The sequence below is a fragment of the Mesitornis unicolor genome, unplaced genomic scaffold (genome assembly GCF_000695765.1).
Source record: "Mesitornis unicolor isolate BGI_N332 unplaced genomic scaffold, ASM69576v1 scaffold1952, whole genome shotgun sequence".
Taxonomy (NCBI): Eukaryota; Metazoa; Chordata; class Aves; order Mesitornithiformes; family Mesitornithidae; genus Mesitornis; species Mesitornis unicolor.
This window is the reverse complement of record NW_010169767.1, coordinates 41809-63088: the sequence shown is the minus strand read 5'-3', so window position 1 is coordinate 63088 and position 21280 is coordinate 41809. Positions and strand designations below refer to the sequence as shown.

General features: G+C 39.1%; 1 protein-coding gene across 1 annotated transcript in view; it reads left to right on the top strand.

Annotated features, from left to right (window-relative positions):
• PDE3A (phosphodiesterase 3A, cGMP-inhibited) overlaps positions 1-7461 on the top strand; it is an 89736-nt gene extending 82275 nt beyond the window's left edge. Inside the window, exons 14-15 of the mRNA XM_010179460.1 lie at positions 3247-3487; positions 7217-7461. Of these exons, the coding sequence (XP_010177762.1) occupies positions 3247-3487; positions 7217-7461 (486 nt within the window). The remainder of the gene's footprint in view (positions 1-3246; positions 3488-7216) is intronic.
• The last annotated feature ends 13819 nt before the right edge of the window (positions 7462-21280 follow it).

Genomic DNA, 21280 nt, shown 5'->3' with positions numbered 1-21280 from the left:
CAGTAGAACTGCACTAATTATGCAAGGCTCAGTTGATGGTAGCACAAGGAGGACAGCCACAGATTGATTTCCAAAGACCTGGGAATACAGCCAGGCACTGGTTCTCTTCTGGCAGGTATTAAGGAAGCCCTTAATTGAACCTTCTCTTATTATAACCTATTTAGGCCTGCTGAGTGCAAGGGACAGGACTGTTCCCACAATATTTCTCTGTTTCCTGAGTGGGAACATATTTTGAATATGCTGTTTAGACTAAACTCCACATCCTGTCTTTTTGAGAGGAAACGAGACTAAATCACTTAACCCAGACACTCCACAGACTTCTCAGGGAAGCTGTGCAGTAACTTGAAGTCACAGACTAATCCCTTTGAAAGACTTTTCATCTTCCCTAAAGTTTACTTTATTTACAGTTTGGAACAAACAGAATTTTCTGCTACTGCTGCTCTCTGGAGTATGTAAAGAAATGGGAAAAGGGACTAAATTCAGACATTGACCTGAAGCATCTTCATTTCTTTCAGGGCTCCCAAGGAAAATAAAGAATGATGACCCTTATATGTATTACATATGTAGTTGGTTCAGTTTTTCTTTTCATATTTTCTTATAGAAAGAAAGTGAGGCTCATAGCAACAGTGGTCAACCTTCAGCTCTCAAATTTTCTTTCAGGAAATGGTTTTCTTCATATCTGTCTATTCTCAATCCAACTCACCCAACAAATTGTACTTCACTTAATTCCGGTGATGATCATTGTTTATGTGGGTGACCACTGCATGCAAACAAAACCTACTAATCAGGTATATGATAGGACACTCCTTTGATCCAATATAACTAACGTCAGAGGGCAGTAAGTGCTCCAGTACATTAATATAACCAAAATGTTGGACATTCAGCTCCGAATCAAGCTTGGGAGGAACATGTGTGGGAAGATACTCTGTATCTGTTCCATGGTAGGAATCTGGGTTATTTTCCATCAGCCAGAAAGGTGTGCTACTAATGTTTGCGTGTTCTTGAAAGTTGCTGCAGATTATCTTTTTTTAATTCTCTAATTAATATATTGGGATTTATCCTCTCTGCAAATTTTGATTTAGAATACCACATATGTTATCTTTGTTAATAGCATTCATTTTGGCATGGGGATTGTGGGCAAATGTGTTTGAACTCATGGCTTCCAAATTCCAAAAGGTCATGTCGTCAGTGAGATACTAGGAGTTTTTTGTTTTGGTTTTGTCTTAATAGAAGTTGTGTATTCACTGCATTGAGAAATCAGTACATCCTAGTGGGTTTCCTGTTTTGGTTTTTTTTGCATGGCATGAGTTGCCATGCTGACAGGGTACTGATGGGATTGAAATCAAGAACTGTTTTCTTCCTATGACTTACTTTTGGCATTAAGGAGGATAAGCTAAGTTCTAAATTTATATAACCTAGGTTAAAGGCAGATTTTCTTTAATGTAATATGCTATGGGAGGTGTATCGAACCATCTTCACCATGGTTGTAATCATCAGACTTTTTTCTGAGAAGGGAAAAGTTCTCATTTTCTCATTTCTGAAAAGGAGAATTTTACGGGAAGTTTGAATTTCCCCATAATTGGTATAAAAAAGCATATGTATGTACATTCAACCTATGCTGTGGCAATTATGAAATACCTTTCTTGAATTTTGTTTAATAAAAACCAATGCCTTTGAAGAATTTAACTTCTGTATAAGTAAAAACTCCTTATTAAAAACGTGTTGCATAGAAACATTCAAAATCCTGAGTCGTTTTGGTACAGTGCATATACTTTTCTTCCCTCCACACGCTCAGCAGAGTTATTTGAAGACAGATTAGATGTATTAAGAAGAATCAAAAAACGTACTGCACGATGTTTCAGATAATAGATCATATTTTAATGGGACATAAAAAAGAACTTGTAAACGTTTCAGTAGTCAGCTTTTTTCCCACTACTGACAGCTCACAACCAGGAAATCTTAGATGTGTTACTGTAAAGAAGAGTGAGCTGCCACCTCTTCTTAATTTGCTTGCTATTTCAAGAATGGATGGCATGTCTCAGTGTTTTGTTAACACTAATATTTTGTGCTTGATGATAGAACATAACATTTTGGGGTAAGTTATTATAAAAGTAAAAAAATGAAACACAAGGACATGAGACATTTTTTGTACATTCTTCCAAATTTAACTCTCATTCTTTGGCCTTCTCAGATATCTACAGAGTGTTGATTATATACATTGTCCATGACTTTTGGAAAATTTAGGTTACAAGGAGATAAATTCAGGCAATCTATAATGTAAGGGAAACTGAAAATGTCTCTCCAAATTCTAATCTGTATTCTCAAATATAGATCTCTGTATTATATTAAAATATTAATTTGCATATCAGACTTGATTAGGGAGATTAGATTTTTTTCTTGGGGAGGTGGCTTCCAGTCTTGACGTGTCTACTTAGCTGAAAACTCATTGAGATCAACAGAAGAGAAGTTTTGCTGTGGTAGGGAGGAGTGAGTGCAGCAGACTTGGTTCTGCAGGGAAGTTTTACCTTCATTTACATCATTAGAAGAGGGAGAAAAAAGTGTTCCTGTACCTCCCCTCTACCCTCTATCCCCAAGAAAAGTTAGCAAAAAGCCTTATGGGAAAGATTTACTGATTCTGAGTAGCCCCTGCTTTCATAGGGATCATTATAATCATCCTAGGAAACAGATACTTATGACCCAAAGCCAAGAAGACCTCTCCATGTTTAGTGAGGATGAAATTAATAAGAAAACTAGTTCAGTGAGATAGCCCTTGCTTGTAAAAGTTCGGTCTTGTTCCCTGCGAACAGGTGGCTGACTACAAGATTGTTATGAGCTAATAATCACAAAATCAGAAAGTGCTGGGGTTTTTTATTAAATAATGTGAAGAAAGAAAGAATAATGTGGAGAAAGAAGAAAATAATAGTTTTCAAATTTTCACACCTGTAGTGTAAAGTATAGGACAAGGGCAGCGGGCATCATTTTGCACAGCCATCAACTAACGTCTTTGTTAAATTCATACTCTCGGTAGTGGGTCCTCTTGCAAGAAAAGAGCTATAACTTTGATTTGACATGATGGCACTGTAGTAATGTCATGCTCGTGTGCTATGGAAGTGGCGTTAGAGTTGAATTATTTTCCTTTCATAGTTTTTAATTGGTTTGATGTGCATTACTCTTTTTCGTGACATGGCTTTGTCTCATTTACTTCAGAGAGTAAATTTGGAAATTATCTCTATTTTTCATCTCCAGGGTGATGAAGAGGCTAGCCTGGGCTTGCCAATCAGTCCTTTCATGGATCGCTCTGCTCCTCAGCTGGCACACCTCCAGGAATCTTTCATCACTCACATTGTGGGACCACTATGTAACTCCTATGACTCAGCAGGGCTGATGCCAGGAAAATGGATAGAAGATAGTGATGAATCAGGAGACACTGATGAGCAAGAAGAGGAAGAAACAGGAGAAATGGAAACTTGTGAAAATTCTGAATCCAGTAAGTTGTTCACACTTGTATTTTCCAACAGAGTAAGATTCTCACTCTTGACCAAAAGCTAAGTAACCATATTGTAAAAGCATAGAGACCATGAGCTGGTAAGGTTCAATGTGGGCCCCTCCAGAGTTAGAGTGGTTCAGCACTGTCCTTGGTGAAGCTGGCATGTAGCCAGTTAAATTGGTAATGGAGATGCCCCATGGTTTCAGGCCTCATATACATTGCTGTTCATAGCTGCTACGCATTTCAGTCCTCAGCTGAGACTTCTGGTGGTGGATCACCCATCTGTGCATGACGGCTTTTTAGACTATTTCAACACTGAACATTAGCAACAATTTCAGTTGAAGAATTTCACACAGAAATTTCACAGAATATTAGGAGTTGGAAGGGTCCTCAAAAGATCATCCAGTTCAACCCCCCTGCAAGAGCAGGATCACCTAGACTAGGTCACACAGGAACGCATCCAGGTGGGTTTCAAATGTCTCCAAAGAAGGAGACTCCACAACCTCTCTGGGCAGCCTGTTCCAGTGCTCTGTCACCCTTACAGTAAAAATTTTTTCCTCATGTTCAAATTGAACCTCCTATGCTCCAGCTTGCACTCATTGCCCCTTGTCCTGTCATTGGCTATCACTGAGAAGAGCCTGGCTCCTTCCTCCTGACACTCGCCCTTTACAAATTTATAAACATTAATGAGGTCACCCCTCAGTCTCCTCTTCTCCAAGCTAAAGAGACCCAGCTCCCTCAGCCGCTCCTCATAAGGGAGATGCTTCGCTCCCTCGATCATCTTTGTGGCTCTGCACTGAACTCTTTCAAGCAATGGTTGAGAGATTTTTCAAGCAAAGCACTCATCACTTCCATGAGTTAGCATGATGAACAAGAATAATAGAATGAGGCTCTGAGATGCTGATGCAGTAAAACGGTTTTTAGACATGGAAGTATTTTAATGCAAATCTCTTCAAGATAATGTGTGGAGAAGAGTGGGGAGAGAATTGGCACTGACCATTGCTGAGTTGTGTGGCCCTTCTAGCTAATCACTAATTAAAACTGATAATCTCCTGCCTCTCCTTCAGAAAGGCAATAGTGCCGATATTTGTCATAGCGAGAGGAAAACTTTGTACCTTAAAAGAAGATCTGAAGAACTTCATTGGAAGTGATTTTTAAGAGAAAAGGCTGCAACTGCAAACTTATTTCTTTCACCAGTTTAATCCAGCATGCATTATCTTATACTCTCTCTCGTGTTCTTCCTCCCTGTGAATTTCCTACCATTATTCTTTTATTTCCTTCCTCTGGATCATCTTTTTCTCCCTCCCATATATGTAATCCTTCTAGAAAGCACCAACCTTAAGTGCCTTAGTGAAGTACTGATACATAACTTTTTCTTTTAACCTCACTTTTTCTGTTCTTTCCCACACACTTTCATGCCCTACTGCGTATCATCCCTGTTTTCTGTTGGGGAAGCTGAGCAGTGGGAAGATTTGATTATTGCAATAAATCACATAAGAATGTGGGACTAAAATCTACCTCTCCTGATGTGTAGAATTGACCTTTTGTCACTATTATGGTCCAGAGGTATACGGTTTGTATTTACAAAATCATTGCTGTTGTTCACACACACACACACTTGCACATAGTTTAAGTTTAGCTGGTTCACATGCACAAAAAATGTTGCTGAGAACAGCAGATGCTAAGAAATATAGCACACATAGGTTTATTCTGGCACCTGATGATGTATACTCTGTACTAGCAGGCATGTGTTTCTGTGACAGATCGACATTTATGGAATTGTCTACTGGGAGAAAGCGTATGCAATTAGTAACCAGCAGAGACCACAGAGCATGAAACGGATATTACTGTATTAAAAAGAAAGATGAAGGATGTTCTTGTTTATCCATTGGAGTGTCTAACCTTACTTTGAAATCCTTAGTTTCCTTTCACCTCATTTCTGTATTCACTTATCTTGTGTATCACTGCTAGTCAAGTCCAACAATTCTGCTTTCAGGTTAAAAGCACAGACCATTATTAACCCTTGTCACATTGTAAACAGACCATTTTTAAGTTGTCCTCTGTATACTTTTTCACATTCTACTCCATAATAGTACTTTACTGTTCAACCTGGTGCTTTTAGGATCTTTATCTTTTCCAAAACCTTAAAATTAATGATCAGAAGTTTTGAAATATCCAAACAAATTTACCAAATATGGGGTGCTTATTTTCTCAGTCATACTAACCTTACCTCGGCCATATGGAAATATAATTGTGGCAGAAAACATCTCATCTAGGTCCTGATAATTCACTAAAGCAGCTGAGATAAATTTCAGAGTTATAAAACCTTAAGGTAGCTTAAAATCATTTTTGTAATTAAACAGGAGCATGTAATCCCCTCAAAGTTCTGATGCAAGTATAAGAATTAAATAGGCTCAGTCTTTCATGATTCAGTCAGATTTTAACACCACAGCAAGTGTTCGCTGCTGTCTGCAGAGAGCAGCAATATGTGGGGTCACCCGGGAAACCCAGGAGAGAATGTCCTACTGCGGCATTGGTAGGGCAGGGGCTTCTTATTAGTGCTAAACCTGAAGGTTTCCTACAGGGAATGAAGGGCTTTCTAACGAAGGATTGAGTTGGATTTGGTCTGTGCTCAGTGAAAAGCTCTTTGTTTCCAGTTCAAAAGCTTCAAGGGCTAAATGTTTTGGATCCTGACACAGACATACTTCAGGCAACCTGCAAATACTAATCCACGCAAATTTATTTGGTACAAAACATTCCTCTGCGTCACTTTTTTTGAAAAAGAAATCAGCAGTTGTCTTTGGAGGGATTATTATTTCAGTTCCGTAACTGCCATTGCCATTGTTAAGGACCAGGGAAAATTTTCAAGCTTTGTACTGTTAAGGAGTTAACAATCTGCGTTGGACAGACTATACTGACACAGTGAAAAACACCCTTCAGACGTAAAAGCACTTGTAGTGCAGCTTTGTCAGGACCCATGGGAACTACCAGTGGCAAACCATTTTACATGTTAACAGTACGGGACTGATGCTTCAAAACCAAAGGCAAGCGGGCTCCCTGATAGTATTTGGCTATATGACTACTTCTTCAGTGATCAAACTGTTGCAGAAGTAATATTGTGCAAAGGCTGTAAGGTCATCTCCACTGCAATAGTGGAGTGGTAAATCTCTGACTTTAAAAAGAGAACATAGAAATGGGTTCCTTCCTTTGGTTACTAACGGTTGCTCGTTTATTATACTGCTACAGCACAGCTCAGATCAAAGGTAAAATGTGGAGAAAACAAAATCAGGATTTTTTTCTCTATGGCAATCAACAGGGATACACTGGGGGCAGGGATGGGGCACAGGGGATGGGGCACTACTATAGAGTAGTTTGATCAGAATCTTTAAGTATTTGATATAAAAAAATGAGCAGAAACAGCTCAGCAACATGTTTTATACATAATCATTCAAGCACTAGATATCTGTGTGAACTGCATAGTCAAGGACAGTATGGAGTCTACGACAGAAGGAAGCTGGGGTTCAAACTGTATGGGAAACCAGTTTGCTTTCCTAGAGGTCTGGAGGGGCATGGCTTTCTGAATTTCAAGATTGTTTAAAAAGGTGGTTTTAAAAATCTGTTGGTGCCATTCCTATATGTCATACACCCTGTCTGCTTCCTACACCTTCAGTCCCTTTTCCTTCTTCCCTCACAGAAAACAGTACATTAATGTCACATGGTATTTTACAGGAAAGAAGTTCAAGAGGAGGAAAATCTACTGCCAGATCACTCAGCACCTGCTTCAGAACCATAAAATGTGGAAGAAAGTAATTGAGGATGAGGAGAGGTTAGCTGGGACAGAGAAGCAAGGTGCAGAGCAATCTGCACTGAACCAATCTTCAGAACAAATCCAGGCCATCAGGGAAGAGGAGGAGGAGAAAGGGAAGCCCAAAAGGGATGAAGAGGAGAACACAACTGTAGAACCGAACCAATGACAATATTTACAACAGTATTTTAAGACAGATAGACTCGTGCACAGACTCTTTCTCAAGCCAGCACAGCATTTAGACACAACACTGTAGAAGTGTGGGATAATGCGCCTACAGCTGTTTAATTTGTTTCTCCTTCCTTTTTATGGTGAGATACATTGTTTAAACTCCTATGGTCAAGGAAGCTTTCACACTGCGACACCGGCTTTTACAGACTTTCTTTAAAGAGATTTGGGGGTGGGTGGAATTATATAAATATATATATAGCCAGGGTTATTGGCTGCGCACTTCAGCAAAATACATTTAATGATATATTATGGTCACTGTGATATTTACAGAAGAAAGTTATCTAAGGAAATGCTGCTTCTAAAGCACATTTGCAGTTAACACTAAGGTACCAGTTAAGTAGCTTTTGCTCTTAATGCTGAGGGATAAAAGTTCCAAAGCTTTATATGAATGCTGATACATCCTGCCAACACATATGTGTGCATGTGCGGGGGTGTTTGCGAGTGTGAGTGGATGTAATGGAATATACCATAGTTTGAGTTCTACTAGACTAGCTGTAGCACATCCCGATACATGACAACAAACAGAATTTTAGAGAATTTGTGCCCACAAGGGAACCGGAGACCATTTTGAGGAGCCTTGCGTCCCCCATAGCCCTCCAAGTCCCAGTTTGCACTGGCTGCAGGCAGCAGCCTTTTAGCAAGGACCACATTGATCCAGCCTGCTGGCCTGCCCCCATCCAGCTGTGCAGGCTCCTCCACCTCCTCCTCCTCCGCACTTCTCAGAGTGCTGCTGAAAGAGACTTGCCAGGAAATGTATTTTCTGAAGGGGGTTTCGAGGGACTGTGTGACAAGCTGGTCTGTTCCCCTTGAGAGGACCTGGCCCTCTATATACTTCTGAGTGCGTGGATGGCTGTGTGAGGCAGTGTGTGTGTGTTCGGGCAGGAGAGAAAGGAGAGCAAATGTGTGTGCGTTTGCAGAAACTAGAGACACACTGTCATCTTCCTACTGTTCCATGCATCAGTGGCCAAATTTATCGTTTAAGAACGAAGATAAACTATGTCTTTTGAGAGCAAAAGAAGGGAAGTGTGGGGACCGTGCCCTTCCTTGGAGCAAAAAGCAAATGATGCATTAGGAGCAGCGTGGGGGACAGGTGCCAGTCCTGCCCTGGCCAGTTACTCATATGTCTCAGCAACCGCTCACATGAGCCTCGAAGAACTTGGCTTTTCAGTGTGAGGTGCTGGATGGGGAGCAGTTTGTTGATGGCATTCTGCTTAGAAGCAGCATGTTTGATCCCACCAATATACTTACTATTTTTCTTTTTTCTTTTTTTTTTTTAAGAGAAAGGAAAAGATCAGACCTTTAAGAAAAGCAGATTTTTTTTTTGTTCTGTTTATTTGTTTTCTCTGTTGTTTATGCTGTGAGCCAAATGTCTATTTAAAAGGTTGGGTATTCACTTTCAATATTTTATTTCACGATATTTTATTTGTCAATGATTAGCTATCTAGATGTAAATATGGAAAAATTTTTATGGGTTCCTGTAGATAATGATATCTTTAAGAAAAAAAAAAAAGAAAAAGAAAAAGAAAAAAGAGGAAAAGTTTTTTGTAAAGCTAATTTTTTAAAGAAATAAATACAAAAACATTTTTATACAGTATAGCCATTTCCAAACCCAACAAAGACAGTCTTGAGTAATTTGTATAGACCCTTCTGAAAAGCCAGTGGTCTTCAGGATCAAGACTTTAAAATATTAATAACTCTTTGGGACTGGCAGTACCAACCAATACCACACAATTTAGAGGTTTTTTCCCCCAAAAAGAGTTATATATATATGAAGTTCAGTATCTCTCAAAAATCATTTGACTACGTATGCTTTTTGTATTTCGATCCCTTGCCAAGAAGAGGATTGCTTGTGTGAGTAAGAATGCTTGTGAAAGGAAGAGTTTGGAGGAGAAGTCCTTTCTATATTTAGTTTCTGACATTGCATCCACCGATCTCTGCTATTGTTACACATTCACCATATTTCATGGTCCTATCGATACTTCACAAAAACTGTTGGAAAACACTATCAAAGCCAATGCACATGTGTTGTGACTTCAGAGTTTCTTCTTGCTTTGTGTTTCCATTCCATAGAGACAGAGTGGCTCTAGAGCATGGCTCTGAATGCTCTCTTAGCAGCAGAAATATTTAGTAAGTGTTTTTCAGTGAAATCAGAAAAGCAAAGATCCAAATTGCACTACTGTTTTAAAGGGAAAAGATACAGCAGAATTTATTCAAAAGAAAAAAGATGTCTCCAAGATCTTGGCAAGTCTCCACCAGTTGCAGCCTGCACTGTTTTCACACCTCTTTATTTACTTTGATTAATAATTTTATTGGGGGGTTTTCTTGTACAAGTGATGTGTACCTTGTAGTATGAGAAGAATTTAATATGCCTCATTCTGTCCTTTAAAAATTAAACTTTCAGAGACGCTTTAAAATACCACATTGCCAAACACTTTTTTTCCATATTTTCAGTGCATGATCACTGGAACTGGATTTTTTGTATTGATTTTTATATTGCATTTGCTAGAAGTGAAAAATAAGTTATTGCAGAAAGTGTAAGTGGGTGCTCAGCTGGTAAAATTATGAAGAGGCATTCAAGAATGACTACAAATCCTGCAAGTAGAGTTCCACATAATCCTCTAAGAAGGTCTACAGAGGGCTGAACCATGAAAAATTATTCTAAAAATGTGCTGGAATTGAATTGTTATGTTTTTCCCAGTCATCATTTTTGTTTGCTATGAAAAACTGACAGCTCCAGCTTTTAATTTGTTAAGCTTTCGTAATGTAGCACCAATGCAGCTGTCACAAATTGTTGCTGCATTGCTGCAGAAGCCTGTTTGTGGGTGCAGTTTGATTAACTCGAGTCTTTTACAGGAAAGGAATTGCTGACAGGCTTAAAAACAGAATGACTGTAGATTTTATCCAAACTGGAGGGAAATACCAGTAGGGAAGCTAAGTAGCTGGGAGTGGTTAACTTGGTAAGAAGTGACTTTTTTTTGCACTCTGAATAGTTACTAGTAGAACCCAATTTCTGCAGGTGTCCACTCCTTATGAAGCTGATTTTCAGTCTTTGCAGTTCATTTCTGGCAGGCAATAAGCAGGAAATCTCCCAGGTTGGCTTAAATATAACAGAAAAGAAAGTTTTTCTATCAAACATCTGAATACTATTTTTTTTCTTTCCTTCGGGGTTTTTTAGTAGATAATGAAGAAGGTAATTTTTAGGTGTTTTTATAATTTCTAGTCCAAAGGAGGCAAAACTTTGACCTGCAGTTGCAGCAACCTTTTGGAGGCTAAACTTCGATGGTTTCCTGCTTTATGCAGTCCTTTGGTGTTGCAAACCCCAAATAAACCACAACCTCTGCAAAATTTTGGGAAAAAAGGAGAGGAAGATTTACATTCTGTCAGCAAAGTGCTCAGCTTCCAGATGGGAATGTTCACAATGTTGATATGGGTTTCTGGTGTGCACAGGATGCAAAGAGATCTGTTATGTACTAAAGAAAGCAAACCCTATTTGAACAGTGTTTTACAGCTAAAAAATTTACATATTTTAGTTTTTGGTTCTTTAACAACAGGGAGGGAGTTTGACTGTTGTTTCGGATTGGATATTTTGTTTTCTCCATGTAATGCCAGTTGGTGGCCTTTTGTGGAAGGCTTTTTGCTGTGCTTGTAGCTGCCAGTGCAGGAAGCAAAGCACTTTGCTTATTATGTGGCAAACATATATAAACTCTTCTGTCACTATATTCCCAGTTTTCTTGATAGTCACATGATGTTTACTGTGGAATATAATCTCTCTCATTATAGTGGTCTTGCAGAAGGAACACATGATAGTAGAGAGTGTGAAAGCCCCAAACCATGTATTTTATTACCTTTTCTCTTAGGAGGAGTCTGAAACTCTGGTTTCCAAGAACCCAAAACCACCTGTGTCTAGAAGTAGTATTTTCTACCATGTTCAAAGGGCCATAGTTTACTCCTTATGCTCTAATTGTTGAGGGAACATTGAGGTTACATGATTAATTTTGAGCTGATGTAGTTGACACCTCTAAAAATGAGCTGCTTCCTCCAGATGGTGTTTGATGCAGTGCTGCAAGCCGTGCATCAGAAATGAGTTGCAGAACTCTGCTGTTGATGAAGATGGGTGCAGGCTTGAGTCCACCCTCTCACTGACACTCCATAGGCACAGCCAGGTGTGCCAGTCAGTGTGAGCCTGGGCAGCCCAGCAAACCCTGCTGTGCCCAGGACTGGGATCCAGAGAAGACACAAGTTGCTTGACCAGCAGATACCCCAGAGAGATGCACTACGTGATTCAGGTGTGGGAGAGACAACGCAGAGGTGCTGGGGTTCATTCCAGAGATGAACTATCTGATAGAAAGGTGGTCAATAGGTTGGGAGGGCAATTTTCCTTTTGTTTCAAAACCAAATGTAATCCCACTGGGGTGAGGTAGCTGTGGAGTTTCTGGGGTTTTAATTACTGTTTGATGTTGCAGCATTAGGCAAAATGGTGGCAGTATTAAAGAGAATTGTTCCCATTAACTAGGATGAATCTTTCATATTTTTAAGTGAATCAATAAATAAGAGCACCCTTTGATGTCTGAATGACTTTTTTTTAATATGTTAGCAGAAGTTAGAGTCAGGAAATTGGAGAGGAAGGTGGAAAGAAAATATATCTATGATGTGTTTTCAGTCAGCGTCCAGGCCTCCTGAAAAAATGTATGTGAAGCGTTGTTGAACACATAAGGGAATAACTGAAATTAAGGTGACAGGTGTCTTAAGCAATCATTGGAAGAGCTAGCAAAAAAATATTATTAGAAGCAAGCTTTGAATTATAGCAGAATAGCACTGGTACATTAGAGAGCAACTTAGTATGTTAAAGCTTTCTTTGAATTTCATCACTTTCATTTAGCAAAACAACATTCCTCTGGAGGTAGATCAAAGCAGGGTTTTAGCCCCTGCTGTGGCAGTTATTGAATCCCAGTGTTGGAGGGAGCAGTGCAGGAAGTCCATTTACTTCCTAATTATGATTTATTCAGAGGCCATTAGTGGGATTTTCCTAGCAGGCAGGTGTTCTCTTGATGAAAAATCCATCACACCTGCTTGTTAGGATGCAGACATTGCCTGCATGAGCACCTGCTTGAACTCTTTGGATGATACAAGCTCCTCAGGACCCTGCAGGTAGAAGAGCACAGGTGTATTTCTGGAGACTCCATTTTCACAATGATAGGAAGGGGCCAAAAGCTCGAGCTTGCTAACAATACTTATTTGATAAAACTGAAACAACAGTAAGAATTGTGAAGCTTGCCAACGTCACTTGAGGTGTATGCAAAAATTTCCCCAGGCACTTGTGTATGTGAAAACTATTCCTTCTGGAAGGTGATGAGTTCAGGTATAACCAACTGGCCTTGGTCATGTTCTGTTGAGCTGAAAGATATAGTAAGCCAAGAAGGATTTTTGGCTGGAGTAGTTTAATTCTCCCTCATTAAAGAGAACTTTGCTTGGTGCTAGAGAAAAAAAATTGTAATTCTTTCAGTAGAGCTTTTCAGGTGGCTAGTTGTGATAGTCGTTTCTTACTTCCAAAGCTGTGCTTGTGGTATCTCTGAAATGTGGAAATGGGACAACAGATGAGACTTGTTCTGCTGTTGATGGCATATGGGATCTGTGCGCACCAAAGAGCACCACTGAAATCTGGAGGCATGGAAAGGGGTGTATCCCCATGGTGAATTAGATGGGGAAATCCAAATATTTCTGTTTTCTATCTGTGTAAAAGCAAAAGAGAAGGTATAAATATATATATATTTGCCACAGCTGCAGACCCTGTATCCTTTTGTGATTGAATTCTCTTGTCCTGATTCAAAAACCATAGAAATCAGATCAAATAGGCAAAACACAGCACATGTTGTGACCCCAGTGAGGCAGACACGTGTTATCTTGCTTTTCCTTGAGCTCACAGAGGGAGCTGCGCTTGCACCTTTGGCCTGCAAATAGCATGGGTGGCACAGTATGGGGGGCAGAAAATGGTGGGAGGTCAAGAACAAATGTCGTATTTCAGAGGGCTTTTGTCAAAGTAGTTGGAGAATTACCTTAAAGTAACCCAACTCTATACCCACCTCACCATGGTTTACTCCCAGCGATAGCCCTAAGGCAGCAGGCTTAGGTGCTGTTTTTCAGTGCTGTCTTCCTTTACCACAGTGAACACATACAAACAGTTAATGTGAATTAGCAATTGCTCTTTGGTTTTGAATATTTATTTAAAGGATATTGAGTTTTTTGGGTTTTGTTGGGTTTTTTCTCCCATGAACCTAGCCATTTTGTCCCCAAGTTTTCATAAAAAGAAAAGGTTTGGAATCTGATCAGAGAGAAAACAGTTAAGGGTTTGTCATGCATGTATATACTGTTTTAGGTAGAAAGCCCACCATCTGTTAAAGCTATCCTTCCTTTTCAGAATTCCTGCCTGATTCTGACACACAATGACGATCTCTATTTGAATGCAAAATTTTCACTTTTAGATGTTTGTAAACCTTAATAGAGTACTGCAGATGGTATCTTAAAAGATCAAAGACAGTGTTTGTAACTGCTCTGTGGTGTTGATGATATTTTTAATATTTCAACCATGTCAGCTTACATTTGGTCATTACTTTTCTAAAGTCGTCTTTTCTTGAGTAATCAATATAAGATGTTTGCATGATAGAAAGTAATTTAAGTTCACTTTTTAAAAAGACGTGATTCATACTGTAGGTTATGTTAGCTTAACAGATCAATATTTTCACTAATGGGTGGCAGTTTTTTTAATTCTTTTTAGTGATTTTTACAGAAGAACATCTAGGACATTTTTCCAACAGAAACACATTTTGTAACCCTTGCCTCCAGTAGTGGAAGTAGTACCTTTCAAAAATAAGTATTTTCCAGTACAGTTTGGCCATCTGAGTAACAATATAAAAGTATGTATACTATGTACAAGTTATGGTTTTTAAAAAAATATTTTGGTGAAAGTAACCCAGAAATTAATCCAGCAAAGTCAAACCCTTTCTGAAGGAAAATTTTAGTAGTGTCAGTATAATTAAAGCACTTGATCCTCCACCAGATTTTGGGGCCAAATGATACTATTTTGTATTCTCAAATTCACATAAGGCCAACCAAAGGTTTTTTACTTCACAAAACACTGAGGAATGCACCTTACATACTTTCCTCTGATGTTTGACTCCTGACCTGGGACCCTGGAGATCTGCACCTCAGACACAATTATAGAATAGAGTCATTGAATCATTTAGGTTGGAAAAGACCTTTAAGATCAAGTCCAGCCATTAACCTAGCACTGCGAAGTCTACCACTAAATTGTGTCCCTACCTGCCACATCTACACATCTTTTAAATAACTCCAGGGATGGTGACTTCACCACTTCCCTGGGCAGCCTGTTCCAATGTTTGACAACCCTTTTCATGAAGAAATTTTTCCTATTATCCAGTCTCAGCCTCCCCTGGCACAACTTCAGGTCATTTCCTCTTGTCATGTCACTTGTTATTTGGGAGAAGAGACAGACAACCACCTCACTATAGCCTCCTTTCAGGGAGTTGTAGACAGTGATGAGGTCTTCCCTCAGCCTCCTCTTCTCCAGGCTAAACATCCCCAGCTCCCTCAGCCGCTCCTCATAAGTTTTGTGCTCCAGACCCTTCACCAGCTTTGCTGCCCTTCTCTGGACATGCTCCAGTGCCTCAATGTCCTCCTTCTTGTGAGGGGCCCAAAACTGAACACAGTATTCGAGGTGCAGCCTCAGCTGTGCCAAGTACAGGGGCACGATCACTTCCCTGGTCCTGCTGGTCACGCTGTTTCTGAAACAAGCCAGGATGCCATTGGCCTTCTTGACCACCTGGGCACACTGCTGGCTCGTGTTCATCCGGGTGTCGACCAAAACCCCCTGGTCCTTTTCTACCAGTCAGCTCTCCAGCCACTCCTACCCAGGCTTGTAGCACTGCATGGGGTTGTGACCCAAGTGCAGAACCTGACACTTGGCCTTGTTGCATCTCATACAGTTGGCCTCAGCCCATCCATCCAGACTGTCCAGGTCCCTCTGTAGAGCCTTTGATTATTTTATATGCTCATTCAGACTCAGCTCTAGTAGCAAGTCTCCACAAATCACCTGTGCACTTCAAGATTAATCCGTCCTTGATTTTTTTCACTTCAAAAGGTGAGAGAAAGAGAAGTGAAATGGCTCTATTTGAAAAGGGTTTTGTGTACCTTTCTAATTCTTTTGAAGCAATATTTTAAAGAATAACTGCCAGCCAAAGTGGCAGTGCAGAGAAGTGCCATCTTGTTCAGGATTTGTACACACCAGTTTTTAACACAGTGTTCTTTTCACTAAGTACTACATATGTTAATTTATATTTATATTTATATATTGTCAATATTGTTGTAACCAAACTTCTCCTTTTTAAACACTTCAGGAACAAGTCCTTGTATTTTTAGGTGATTTTCATAAACAAAATAATTCTTTTCCTTTCACTAGTACCTTGCACTCGATACATGTAGCAATACTTAATATATTCTCTTCACAAGTATTTGTTAAGTGATTTAGTTGGCTGATAAATGTTTTGTACAAAATAGATTCTGTACAGGGAAAAGAAATCTTTTAGATAAACATTATTTATTTTTACTGTTTTGTAAGTTAGACACTATAATGAAGCTCTTTTTGCCAGAATTACTGGAAGTGCCTCTTGGTAAAATGTATTATACAGTAAATATGTATTCAAAATTATTAGAAATACTTGTCACAAAATGAACAATGTGGATGTTGCAATGTGAAGACAAATGTACAACATAAATATAATTCTGTGGTATCCTGTTTGCTGTGTTTCTTTTTCCTTTATCGAACAAATTTGTTTTCAGTACCCAACTCTTATTTTAAGCACCAGACTGCAAATGACCTGTAGCCTCTTCAAGCTCTGGTTTAAATCCAGTAAGGCTGGTATATATTCAATTACCATTTTTTTTGCTATCCCTCCTTGGTGTGTGTTAATAATCCATGCTCATGTTTATTGCTATCTGACTACCTGCAACTTTTACCAGCAGAATTCTGCTCTTTATTTCAGATCACTAAGAAGTCCCATGTTAAATGCAGTGTGACTCAACCAATCTGTGAAAAGCCTTGATATAAAAATCCTTATTTAATGATGACCAGTATTTCAACATTGTCATTGTGCTGTTCAATCCAATTAATATGGACCATGCTGATTGAATGTGGTCTGTATTACATGGCACTATTCAGCCATAGTAATGCAGAGTGACTAACGCTTTCAGAGAAAATTAAATGTGTTACCTTAACAGTGTTTTCCTTATTAATCACAGAAGTAATCTGTTAAAGTGGGGCATCAGTAAGTGAAATCCATTTTCTTGCAATTATATTGGTAAGAATACTGTCATTCTTTGGTGAAAGATTTTGCTAGTCCCATTATGTGGGTTAGGATTGATGTCTAGCTACTTTCTTTGCTCACTGTTTATAATTTCAAAAAAGTATCTTACAGCTGTCTAAAATTTTCTCTGTTTTTTAAGTTTTATTATCTACTTTCATCAAAGATCTGGAGACCTCTTCAGCCAACTCATTTGAAATGGCTGCATACAAATTATCTGGATCAGCTGTGTGTTCAGAACCTCTTTTCCTGTAACTTAAAAATTAACAGATTTCAAAATATGGAAAAGCATCAGTCACTTATCTGGCTGTTGGTTTTGAAGTCCCACCAGTTTATTTGTCCTCTGGCTTAAATTCCAAATGGCAAAAACTGCCGGGAAATTTGCAGCAGGCAGTGATTAGGAAGATACTAGATGGGATCATTGCCAGTATGGAAGTAAAATATGGTTATACCTGTTCTAAGGGAACTGCTCATAAGACAGCAACTTGTCTCTCCCAAACAATAACACTGTAGCATGGAATTATTTGATGCAGAGATTCACAGCTGCCCACAGAAAAGTATACAGCGGGAGTAATGAAGAAAAGCTCAATTCCTTCAGTACTCTCCTCACAAAGAGTAGGTAAAGATAAAGAATGCCCTTGTCTTTGAAAATCACCGAACTTTGTCTGAAGCTCTTCAAACAGCAAGAGGTTCCCATGGGAAGAGATGAGCAGTAAAACACAGAGCAGAAACAGTCAATCTGCTAATGAGACCACACATGAGCATGCTTCTCCTGGGGTTCTGGTAAATCATAAAGGAGGCCATGACGCACAGTCAGTAGCAGCTCAATTAAATGTTGCATTTTCCAGGTGTTCAAATTACTCTCAATTGCCCAGGCAAATCCACATGCCTAAAACCACTTAAAATGTATCACTAAAAATAGAAATCTCAGCGAACTCTTGACACCCTGTTTAGCAATGCATTCTCTAATATTTCTTAATTATTTCTACAAAATCCTGTGGAAATCAACATTATCCCTCATGCCAATGTGGACTACCTAGATATTGTCGGCGGTTCATGTAGGGGTAGAACAGCAAATTACTTTGACAGATAGATGCCCAAATTCCAGATGCTACTCTGACTGATGGGGTCTGTAGCTCGGGGACAGCCATGTCACTTAATTCCTCTGAGGGAGATTTTTAGCAACTCCACACTGGGACTACAAAAACCTGGGATTCTGAGAAGGAAGCTGTCAAAGCCAGCTGCAAACAACTTCACAGCCAAAGGGTGATACTACCATTGCCTTAATTCATGAAACGTGGCAGAAAACATACAAGTGTAATGTTTTACCTGAGGTTTTGATGGCTTGTGTGACAGCCAATCCAGACTGCTGGCTATAATCACTAAATAACCTGGGGTATGCACAGCTGTAATGGTTTGGAAGTCTGATACAGATAAAAGGTTGCTGCAACATCTGCTTATTTGCAGAGAGGAAACACAAAGCAGAGTTTGATCTACATGATGGTTTAATTTACAGTGACTTTTGTTGTTGCTGGTAAATTATGTCCCCTCACAATCCTTTGCACATGTCAGTTGTTTATTACTGTGCTTGCCAAAGGCATCATATTCTACAAATTCAACACCTTCTGTGTAGTAAACTCTACTGTTAAGTTCTTTACACCTCCTCTTTCCACATTTCTAGCCAAAATCTTTGGGTTTAAACCCAGTTCAAAGAACTTATCTGTATTACAGAAAGTGCTGTGGGATTTTATTAAGATTAATGGTATTAATCCCTAGTGGCTGGACAGATTCCAGTTTCTTTTATTATGTTCTAAATTAAAATTCTCCCCAAAGCTCCAATGGGTACAAATGCTTCCTGCCCTGAAGAGTGGTGTCGTGTCACTGGATCTCTCACTCCCTGGGTTTCACTGGACCCATTGGGATCCTTGCAAACTGTGTTGCTCTGTAAGTATAGGTGTTACTTCTGAAAAATCTGGTCAAAACCCGTCTGGGTCTGTAATTTGGGGGTTTTTGTATTAACTATTTAGGAAGAAAAACCTAGTTCTTTTACCTAATTGCTTACCTTCTACAGGCGTTTTCAAGGTAATCTACAGCCATTGAGAGTGCCCCTATACACTACCTTAGACATCCAGCATAGAGAATGTACATACAAAATGTGGTATTGTTTCATAATCAGGGTGCAGTAAATGCTGTATTTACTGCAACTGCTATTTGTGAAAGTTTTCATGAAAGGGGGTGAAAATCTGAATGTCAGGAATAATTTGATGAGTGCCTCAGCATAATGAGGCTTCTCAGAGAGACCTGTGAATATTCCAAAAACACATTAGCTGGGCCCAGTGAGTAATTAGAACAGTTTTCTATTGCTTTTGCGATTCTTTGATAAGAAAACTGTTCTTTGAGGCTAGATCTGGAAGTCCTTAGTTGGGCAAGGCAGTACTATCCTCAAGTGTAAAATTTTCACTGGAGTCCCTGAGTGCATCTAACAGCCAAAGGATGTTATTTGTCTCTGGTTTGTTGGTGTGAAATGGGTATGACAGTGGGTTTTCTACTTGTTTGTGTTCTTAGCAAGTATCTTCTTAGGACTGGCAACAAAAAAGAAGAGGAAAATTAGTATCAAGATACAATGTTTCCATAGCAATAGAGGAGCACAGCTAAAGCAATTAAAACTATATGAACAGTGAAACTGGATTTCTTTAATAGTTAACTGTAAACATCTTTCCTGTATCTGCTTGTTATTGACTCCAAACTACATATTTACCTAGGAATGACAGCAAGCAGAAATACATTTTTTTATAAATTATGAAAGTTAAACTGTACTAAAATTTAAAAAAACTTGGAAATGTTTTTCAAAAGAATCAGCTGCTCCTAAGCCATCATGCTTTGTAAGCTGCCTTTATGTTGGCAGCTGCATTTCCAGACTCCAGAATGGACGGAGACCTTGACCTTCAGCAAACATGAAAGGTTTCAATTCCTTTCCTTCAAATGTGAATATTACCTAGTATTTTTCCAGCTCACTTGGTCTTGTCTGCTGCAACTCAGCTCCTGTGCTGAGCTCTCAGTGGGTTTAGGAGACCACTGCTGTAGTAGAGCTCTGGGTCACAAGCAGTTGCTGCCTTGTCCGGTTCTCCTCTCTGGGTCATTCCAGGCACAGGGAGCAGCTCAGGGTTGGAGTATTTATGTGCTAACATAAAATAAAATAAAATAACAGAGGAGCATTTGGCCAAGTGTGAGTAGTTGAAGACTCATTCTACTAATGGCTTCAATGTAGCTTTGCTTTGCAACACAGTATTAAGGTTTGGGAATGTATTCTTTCTCAAACCATAGAAATTACATAAATTCACGTTTTGAGATGATACAGTATATCAAAACCCCATTTATACATTTATTCTTTTTTAGAAAAGTCAATCTTTTCCTTCTATCAGATAAAACCAAACATTTATTTGCAGCTGTCATACTCCTATTCAGATGTCAGTGTAAAGTTTATTTTTGCAGGCAAGCCGTTATGATTTAAATGAGTCTGTTGGAATGTGATTTTTAAAAAATGTCTTTTACAAAGGAAAAAGTTTCATGCTTCTGAACGCTGGGGTTTTATTTGAGACTTTAAAAGGTTAGCATTTGCTCATGAAATGTGCTTGAAGAAGCAATAGCTGGATTTGTTGTTGCTGGATGGTTTAAAGACCAACCCACAAACCTGCTGTGTTGTCAGTGTATGGGTATGTCTATGAATCAAGATTACTCTTGTCACTGCCATCCACTATGTCTGGACTAGGCTTTGTAAGTGTAATTGATTTAACCCTGTGCTTTAGAAATGAAGGTGGTCTGGCTTCTAATTTCCTGTAACTACTACAAAGTAAGAATTCAAAGAAAATAGAAACAGACCTTGAGGAACAAGCTTTAGTCTGATTCTTTGTCCTGTAGTTGCTTTAAAAGCTTTGGTTCAATTATAGAATAAGTATATATAAGTAAGCAATTTCTTTTAGGACCATGGAAAAGCAAAACCTTTCTTGTCTGATTGATTGTCTAGCGAGCTCCCAAAGAGTTTTGCATTGTTGTGCTTGGGAAGTTCTCTGCTGTGGGTGGCACTGAAAAGTGACACACAAGAGGTATGACCTGTATAGGAATTGGTAGTGATTCGTTTCCCCTGCCTCAATTCTTCTCAGTAAATTGTAGTAGCTAATCTACTGCATTGCCTTCCCATTTGTTATCTATGACCTGGGAGACTAATCTATTCCTACCTGGATGAGACTTTCTTCTCTGCCAGATGAACTCACAGAGTTTTAGTGAGGATCTTGTATTCATTTACTCTGGGCATCTGGAAAAGTATCATAGAGGACTAAAATATGGCTATTTCTGAGGAACTGCTATAATTAGCTTATAAAGGAA